The 9,216-nt window shown below is 48.9% G+C and overlaps 1 protein-coding gene across 2 annotated transcripts; it reads right to left on the minus strand.

The window, feature by feature from the left end:
- Positions 1 to 205: 205 nt before the first annotated feature.
- On the minus strand, positions 206 to 7,580 carry C1QTNF8 (C1q and TNF related 8). Of its 2 annotated transcripts, none has more exons than XM_021550586.2 (3): positions 7,411 to 7,580; positions 2,962 to 3,199; positions 206 to 987 (listed from the first exon to the last, which is right to left on the minus strand). In XM_021550586.2, exons 2-3 carry the CDS (start codon positions 3,185 to 3,187, stop codon positions 440 to 442), a joined length of 774 nt encoding a protein of 257 aa, XP_021406261.2. In that variant the 5' UTR covers positions 3,188 to 3,199; positions 7,411 to 7,580; the 3' UTR covers positions 206 to 439. The 2 variants fall into 2 exon arrangements, with proteins under 2 accessions (XP_021406261.2, XP_021406252.2); XM_021550577.3 differs by lacking the exon at positions 7,411 to 7,580 and adding an exon at positions 5,322 to 5,451.
- Positions 7,581 to 9,216: the final 1,636 nt, after the last annotated feature.

The following is a 9,216-nucleotide window of genomic DNA, read 5'->3' on the forward strand; positions in this document are numbered from 1 at the left end:
AGGGCTGCCAATATTCCAAATGGAATGGGAGATGCAGGGAAAGGAGGAAATTTTTTGCTGTCAAGTTGGCAACTCTTCAGGGATGTTCCAGGGAGTTGGAAAACTTCTGGAATTCTTGTGCAGTTGGAACAGTTTCCTCCATCCATAAATGAGTGGAAAAACCACCCTTCCAAGGGCTGCCAATATTCCAAATGGAATGGGAGATGCAAGAGAAAGAAGGGAAATTTTTGCTGTCAAATGGACAAACTCCAGGGATGCGCCTGAGGGGCCACAAAGGGAGCTGGGAACCTTCCGGAATTCTCGCGCGGCTTGGATCCACACAGATGCGGAAAAACAACTCTTCCAGGGCTACAACCATTCCAGATGGAATTCAAGATGCACTCCAAGAGGGAAAACCCTGCTGGATGACCCAGAGCTTTTCCCCGGAGCCGAGGAGCTCCTACTCCAGGGCGGGTTTGATCAGGTGCCCGTTGAAGACGATGTAAACATCCGACTCCTCGCTATAAATGGCGTTTTCCCTCTCCCTCTTGAACATCCTGATCCAAACCTCATCCCCTTCCTGCAGATCCAGCATCAGGCTCTGGCTCTGCATGATGCTCCTGTCGCTGGGCTGGGCGTACAGGATGGCCGCGGCCTCCTCGTTCCTCATCAGGTGCACGTAGGTCTCCTTGAAATTCCAGGTGTGCACGTTGAGGCTGAAGTAGTAAATCCCCGGGACGTAGCAGAAGAACTTCCCGGAGAACATGTTGAAGTGCTGGTAGAGGTTGACGAATTCCGTGTCGAAGGTGACGTGCTGGAAGTAGTCGGAGCTGTGCAGGGGCTTCCGGCGGCCCACGGAGAAGGCGGCGAAGAGCTGCTTGCAGGAGTGGCCCTGAGGGCCAGGCTGGCCCTTCTGGCCCTTCCGGCCACTCAGGCCGCGGGATCCTCGCTCTCCCGCCTTCCCGGCCGCTCCAGGGAATCCCCGCTCGCCCATCTCGCCCTTCTCGCCTGCCGGGGTCAGGGAAAGGCGTGTCAAACGCAAGGGTGGGAAGCTCAGGTCCCAGGAACGGCCTGGAGACAAGACGCTGAGGAGCTGCTCTTTGCCCAGCCTGGGCAGCAGCTTCCCAATTCCCAGAAGGATTAATCTGGGAATATCAATCAGATAGCAGCAGCTTCCCAGTTCCCAGAAGGATTAATCCATAGTCAGGTATCAGCAGCTTCCCAATTCCCAGAAGGATTAATCCATAGTCAGGTATCAGCTGCTTCCCAATTCCCAGAAGCATTAATCTGGAAATATCGATCAGATAGAGTGCCGTGATTTATCTATATCTATCTATAAGCAGCTTTCCAATTCCCAAAAGGATTAATCCATGCTCAGATATCAGCAGCTTCCCCATTCCCAGAAGGATTGATCTGGGAATATCAATCAGATATCAGCAGTTTCCCAAATCCCAGAAGGATTAATCTGGAAATATCGATCAGATAGAGCGCCGTGATCTATCTATATCTATCTATCTATATATATCTATCTATATCTATCTATATCTATCTATAAGCAGCTTTCCAATTCCCAAAAGGATTAATCCATGTTCAGATATCAGCAACTTCCCAGTTCCCAGAAGGATCAATCTGGGAATATCAATCAGATATCAGCAGCTTCCCATTCCTCTGAAGGATTAACCCAGGAATTTCAATCAAATAGCACCAGCTTCCCAATTCCCAAAAGGATTAATCCATGCTCAGATATCAGCTGCTTCCCAATTCCCAGAAGGATTAATCTGGGAATATCAATCAGATAGCAGCAGCTTCCCAATTTCCAGAAGGATTAATCCATAGTCAGGTATCAGCAGCTTCCCAATTCCCAGAAGGATTAATCTGGAAATATCGATCAGATAGAGTGCCGTGATTTATCTATATCTATCTATAAGCAGCTTTCCAATTCCCAAAAGGATTAATCCATGCTCAGATATCAGCAGCTTCCCCATTCCCAGAAGGATTGATCTGGGAATATCAATCAGATATCAGCAGTTTCCCAATTCCCAGAAGGATTGATCTGGGAATATCAATCAGATATCAGCAGCTTCCCAATTCCCTGAAGGATTGATCTGGGAATATCGATCAGATAGCAGCAGCTTCCCAATTCCCAGCAGGATTAACTTTGGGCCGTGCTTGGGCCCCACCCCATTTTGGGGACCCCTTGACCTGGTTTGGGACACGTTTTGGGCATGGCAGCCTTTCGGGCACCCTTTGACCCTTGGGCACATTTTGGGCACACCTTGACCTTGTTTTGGGTGCCCCTTGACCCTTTTCTTGGGAACAACCGTGTTTGTGGCGTCTCTTACCTTGTTTTGGGCACATTTGGGCACGACCACATTTTGTGGACCCTTGATTTTATTTTGGGCACATTTTGGGCACAATCACATTTTGGGCACCCCTCCACCTTTGCTTGGGCACATTTTTGGACACTTCTTGACCTCGTTTTGGCACTTTGGGGCACATTTGGGCACCCCTTTGACCTTATTTTGGGCACCTTTGGGCACAAACACATTTTGGGCACCCCTTAACCTTGTTTTGGGCATAACCACATTTTGGACACCTCTCCACCTTTGCTTGGGCACATTTTTGGACACTTCTTGACCTCATTTTGGCACTTTGGGGCACATTTGGGCACCCCTTGACCTCGTTTTGGGCACAAACAAATTTTGGGCACCCCTCAACTTTTGCTTGGGCACATTTTCGGACACTCCTTGACCTCGTTTTGAGCACAACCACATTTTGGACACTCCTTGACCTGATTTTGGGCACAACCACATTTTGGACACTCCTTGACCTCGTTTTGGTCACAACCACATTTTGGACACCCCTTGACCTGATTTTGGGCACTTTTGGGCACCCCTTGCTGCGAATTTTGAGCTGAATTTTGCTGTAGGGAAGCACCAAGGAAGAGCAGCAGGGAGAAGGCCGGGAGCGAGCTGCACCCACCTTTGAGGATGGTGATGTCGATGGTGGGCTGGATTTTGGGCACGGAATATTCGGGACGGCCGCTCATCCTGGCCGACCTTTGGGAGAAGATGGACACGGGCTGCTCCGAGGGCCCGCAGCACCTGACGCACGCCAGGCGCCGCCTGGGCAGCGCCTGGCCCGGCTGGGATCCGGCGTTCCCGGCGGGAAGCAGGAGCAGCAGGAGCAGCAGGATCACGGCGCCCATCCTCCGGAGCAGCTGGAGAGGAGAAGGAACACAAACCATTAACGGGGCGATCCCAATCAGGGCCACCTGGCGAGTGCTTTCCTTGGGGTTAATGATTAACGGATCCCGGGGTGGCACCGGGAGACTCCGGGTGGGAACGGTGACCCTCGGAGCGCTGGAAAAGGCGATTCCTGGCTGGCATCACCTGTGACAGCTGCTGAGAGACACCAGGTCAACAGAAGGATGGGGGGAAAAAAATCCCAAGCCAAACAAAACCTGCTGGGAGCAGAAGCTCTGCTGGAAAAATTCTTGGAACAACCACCACGGGAAATTTCTGGGGAAAAGACAAAAGTGATGCTCTGTTGGTTTGTTTGGTGCCTTGGCATCCTAAAAAAATTCAAAATGAAGGGTAAGATATGGAATTTTATTTAAATATAGAGCCAAAACCTGATTTTTTTTTGTTTTTTTTGGTTTTTTTTGAGGGGGAGGAAAAGCCCAGAAGAAAAACCAAAAGAAATCAAAATCATTTTTATCTTTAAATGTTATTCGTCAGCCTCTTTCCATGGTTTATCCATTCCCATATTCTCTTCCAGTCAGGATTCCTGTGTGTATTTTCCAGCTTGATTTTTCCATGTGGGGAATTGAAACCCAAAGAGTTGCATCAAACTGGGTTTGCTTGGCACAACCCTGGGGTTTGGGAATCCTTTGTTAGATTTTCATCTGTCTGATTTTCATCTGATACTGGGAGAAATCCAGGGGGAAAAATGCTTCACATAGGGAAAAAAGAGGAATTTTCTCTGGCTCCTCATTTACCTGTTCCTAACAAAAATTTGAGCTGATTCTGGGAGAAATCCAGGGAGAAAATTCCTCTTTTTTCTCCATCTGAGGCAATTTTTTCCCTGGATTTCTCCCAGATTCAGCTCAAACCTTCTCTAGGAGCAGGTCAGCGAGGAGCCAGAGAAAATTCCTCTATTTTCCATATCTAAAGCATTTTTTTCCCTGGATTTCTCCCAGAATCAGCTCCAATCCCTCCCTAGGAACAGGTGAAAAGAAGAGGAATTTTCTCTGGCTCCTCACTGACCTGTTCCCAGGGAAGGATTGGAGCTGGAGCTTGGCCACTCATTCCCATTCCATGTGTAATTAGTGTCATTCCACTGATTGCCGTGGAGCCTCATCCAGGACAGATTTCTTGGATCGATGCCTCCGTGGATCTTCTCCAAAGTCCAATTAGTGAGATGGACTCGGGCTGACCCTGGGCTGGGGATGGCTCCTCTTCCACCAGCTGGAATTCCTGGAATAGGTCGGGAAGGGGGTTCTGGATTCCATTGGAAATCCAGGATCCATGGATTTCATGGATATCACTCTGTGGACACCAAGAGGGAGAACTTCCAGCCTTGGAGCTGCTTCCCTGGGAATAAAATGAGCCAAGGAGGGGAAAAGAGGAAAAACCTTTCAGGAGTGGGATTGGACCAGCATTCCTGGGAAATGTTTTCTTCCCATTCTTCCCTGCTGCGGAAGAAGTGTCAGTCACACCTTTCCAGCTTCCTGGAAATCCAAGAAATCCCTATTAGCAGGAAAATCATGACTTCCCCCATGAGAGCAGGGAATGTTCTTTCCTGAAATCCATCAGGACTGGAAACACTTTTGGATTTGTAATTGTACCTCATCCCAGTGGCAGCTGGAGGAGGGATCAATCCCCCTTTTCCATCAGCATTCATGGCTTGAATTCCATGTAATTAAATCCTTTTTAATTTCCATTAATTTTTAAAGCCATCTTTGAGTTTCCAACCGGGAATGGAAACTCAGGAAGATTAAATGGGCAGAAAATCCTAAAAACCAGCCCAGGATGGATTTGATGGTGTTGGAGGGCTTTTCCAACCTCAGGAATGCTGGGATTCCCTGAGCCACACTCTGAATTCCGGCTGATATTTTCCATCCTGTTATTCCTAAGGCTTTACTTGGAAAAGAAATCCATGAACATCCTTGCTTTAAATTCATGGAGAACGCCAGGCATTGCTACTTTTAATTTGGACAAACCTTGATTAAAACCCCACAGTTAAACCCAAAACCTCCATGGAAAACTCACGGGTGTGCCGGCCCCAATTCTCAGCACCATTCCAGAAATATGGAAAATATTCCAGTTGTGCCTTTTTACCTTTGATTTCCTCTCCAGCCTGAAGCTCCTCACGGCTCCGGAGCTCCTTGGATCGGGAGCAGCAGGAAACGAGGCATCCTCAGGGCTGGGATTGTCCAACATTGCACTTCCTCTTGGAAAATTGGTTTTGTTTTTTTCCCCAGGAGGATCTAAAATTTCTTAGTGGGAAGCTCCTTGCGGTGGAGGTTTTTGTGTGTTTTCCAAGGAAAATGCTGCTGGATTCCGGTGCCGAGCTCCGGCAGCTCCTGTCAAAATATCCCGGAGATCCTTCAGGAGCCGGGCTGTGGCAGAATTTGGGATTTGAGAACTCCCAGGCAGGAATATTTGCATCCCAAAAAGGAAGCGGGTTAGGAATTCCCACTGTGTGTTGTGGTTGGAGGATGAGCGAGGTCCTTGTCCGGGGTGTTTATCCAACCCTGGGATGATGGAGAAGAGGGGCTGGACGTGCTGCTGGAGCTCTGAGAGAGGCAGGAATGGAGGGAAAAACAGGATCCAGCCTTGGAGAGATCCAGGAGTGGAGCTGGTGAACATTTGTCTGGGAATTTGCAGCTCCTTTTCCATTTATCCAGTTTATTTTTCATTTTCTGGTGCTTTTTTGAGCCTGGGTCTGTTTCCAGTGCGGGTGATTCCCTGAGCAGCAGCCACTGGGGTGCTCACCTGCTGGGAATTCAGCAGGAATTCAGCAGGAATGGGAAGAGACGAGGTTCCCAAGGAAATATCCCTGCACCCCCGGGGGATTGGATGGATTTAACACAATTCCATGGGGGGAACTGCGGGAGAGGCTGTGCCTGCATGGAAATGCTCCCGTGCACCTGGATTCCTGCAAATTCCCAAGGTTCCACCCTGCCCTAGCAGGAGGATGTTTGTGATTCCCAAGGGAACATGGACAGGGAGCAGGAGGATGTTTGTGATTCCCAAGGGAACAGCTTTTCTCCTTTTCCATTCTCTTTATCCCAGGATTCCACCCTGCACTGGGACAGGGAACAGGAGGAAGTTTGTGATTCCTAAAGGAACAGCTTTTCCCTTTTCCATTCTCTTTATCCCAGAATTTTACTGGTACAGGAAGCAGGAGGAAGTTTGTGATTCCTAAAGGAACAGATTTTCCCCTCTTCCATTTCCTATCCCAGGATTCCACCCTGCACTGGGACAGGGAACAGGAGGATGTTAGTGATTCCCAAAGGAAGAACTTTTCCCTTTTTCCTTCTCCTTATCCGAGGATTTCACCCTGCACTGGGACAGGGAGCAGGAGGATGTCTGTGATTCCCAAGAGAATGGCTTTTCCCTTTTCCATTCTCTTTATCCCAGGATTCCACCCTGCACTGGGACAGGGAACAGGAGGAAGTTTGTGATTCCTAAAGGAACAGCTTTTCCCCTTTTCCATTCTCTTTATCCCAGAATTTCACTGGGACAGGGAGCAGGAGGATGTTCCTCATTCCCAAGGAGCAGCTCTTCCCTCTGTCCCTCCGTGTCCCTGCCCGCACCTCTGACTCCCGCAGTGTCCTGGAATTGTCCCCGCTCCAGGCTGGGCGGCTCCCTGGCAGAATTCCCGGCTCCCGAGCCAGCCCCGGCGGTGATTCAGCAGGAATTACAGTAAAAGTCATTCCCAGGGCAGCTGCTCCCGCAGGACAAACGCCCCTGATGGAAGCGGCGGGCACCGATCCCTCCTTCGCCCTTCCCGATGGAAAAGCAGCTTTCCCGGGATTTGCCAATGCTGGGAATTCAGCGAGAATTTGGGATTTCCCCCCCAGGATGCTGTGCCTGGATCCCGCCCGGCCACGCTCTCATCCCGGAGCGGGCAGCACATTCCAAAGGGCTGGAGAAGCGCAATTCCCTGGAAGTTTCCGCGCCTGTGGAGACTCCGGGAAGCGGCTCCTCCCTTCCTTCCATCCCCATCCCGCTGGGAAAAGCTCCGTCCCGGGCTCTGCAGGGTGGATAACGGGACAGGGAATTTGAGCCGGGACAAATCAAAGCCAGCGCAGCGCTTCCAAACCCGCCATTCCTGCTTTTCCCAAGGAATCCGCTCAGCGCGGTGGGAATGCTCTGTTCCCACAGGGGATCCCATCCCTTTATCCCGATCCCTGGAACTCACCTGGTCCCTCAGGATCCCTGGATTTTCCTTCCCCTGCTGTTCCTCAGCTGCTGCTGCTGCAGCTTCCGTGCTGGGATCCAAGAGAAACACGGAAATTCAGGCTGGATCCTTAGGGAACCTTGGCAAAAGGAATTTTTTTCCCTGGTTTTCTTTGCTTGCACCAACTTGTGCCGGGCTCCTGTGCCTTTGCGCCGCTCCGGTTTCCTCGGGGTTCTCTGCCAGTCTGGAATTCTGCAGGGCCTCTCCCAGGGATGGAAATAAAAACTGAAAAAAATTGGGATTAAAAAAAAAAAACTCCACCACAGAACCCAAAACCACATCCAGAGTTCCAGCCAAGAGGGAAAGTGCTGGGATCACATGGAAAGAATTTTTCTTTAGGAGTTTTCGGCCTCTTTTGAAGCAGGAGAAAGGGAAAAAAGGAAACAACAAAGCCACAATAAAATCTCAGGGATTCCTGCATGAGCTGGAAAAGCAGGAATGGCTTTGCGGTGAAAGAGGGGAGATGCAGATGGGATATTGGGAAGGAATTCTTCTCTGGGAGAGGCTGGAATGGATTTCCCAGAGAAGCTGTGGCTGCCCCTGGATCCCTGGGAGTGTCCAAGGCCAGGCTGGACAGGGCTTGGAGCAGCCTGGGATGGTGGGAATTGTCCCTGCCCATGGCCCTGGATCAGCTTGAACCCAAACATTCCAGAATTCCATGATTTTCGTGCCCACACTTTTTTAGCCTCGGTCACTTCCCGGGGAAAAACACTTTGGGGATTTAGTTAAAGTAATTTTGGACTCTGAATTTATTTTTCCCATTCCTTTTCCTTTTCCTTTTCCTTTTCCTTTTCCTTTTCCTTTTCCTTTTCCTTTTCCTTTTCCTTTTCCTTTTCCTTTTCCTTTTCCTTTTCCTTTTCCTTTTCCTTTTCCTTTTCCTTTTCCTTTTCCTTTTCCCTGTTTCCAACTGCTTCCCATAAATTGCAGCAGGGCTGGAAGATCCATGTATCCCATGGCAGCTCCAGCATCATTCCTTTGGCAGGGAAGAGAAAGAAAAGGGAATTTTGGATCAGCCTGGGAACACCAGGAGGGAAAGGGGAGTTTTTTCCCTCTCTGCCTTTCCCATTCCAAGTTTAAATTTCTCTTCCCTGGAGTTTTCCTGATCCATCAGAGCTCCCAGAAATTCCCAGTGCTCCCAGTGCTCCCCACAGCTCTGAGCCCTGCAGCAGAGGCGGGGCTGTTTCCATGGAAAAGCTGACCCAGCTTTGGAACAGCTTTTCCAAATAAAAGAAGGAAAACAACCTTTAAATCCATGGGTGGAGCTGGGATAAATAAGGGAAAAAATATCCTTGGTGGATGAGTTTTGTCAGGAATGGTTTGGAATTGGTGGAGTTTAATGAAATGAGCAAGTGATGATTTTTTTCAATTAAAAAAAAAGGATTTTTGAATAGAAATAAATTCAAAAATTGAAAATAAAAATATTTTTATAAGGAAAATATTTTATGAGTGAATAGTTTTATAAATAAAATGTTTTTATAAAGAAAATGTTTTTTATTAATGAAAATATTTTTATTTAAAGAAAAGTTTTCCTGCTGTCCTGGTGTGATCCTGAGCAGGATCCAGCTCTCCATGGGGCACCCTCTGAATCCCAGCTCCTCCAAGTTCTCCAAGGCCACAAAAATCTGGAATTCCAGTGGGCACAGCTCTGCTTCCACAGGAGGTGACGCTGCTGCCGGGAGTTTCCACACATGGACAGGAAAACAGGGACTAAACTGGGAAAAAAAAAAGAGAATTTGGGGGTCTGAAATCCTGGAAAACTGGTCCCAA

This window comes from Lonchura striata, chromosome 16 (assembly GCF_046129695.1).
Source record: "Lonchura striata isolate bLonStr1 chromosome 16, bLonStr1.mat, whole genome shotgun sequence".
Lineage (NCBI taxonomy): Eukaryota > Metazoa > Chordata > Aves > Passeriformes > Estrildidae > Lonchura > Lonchura striata.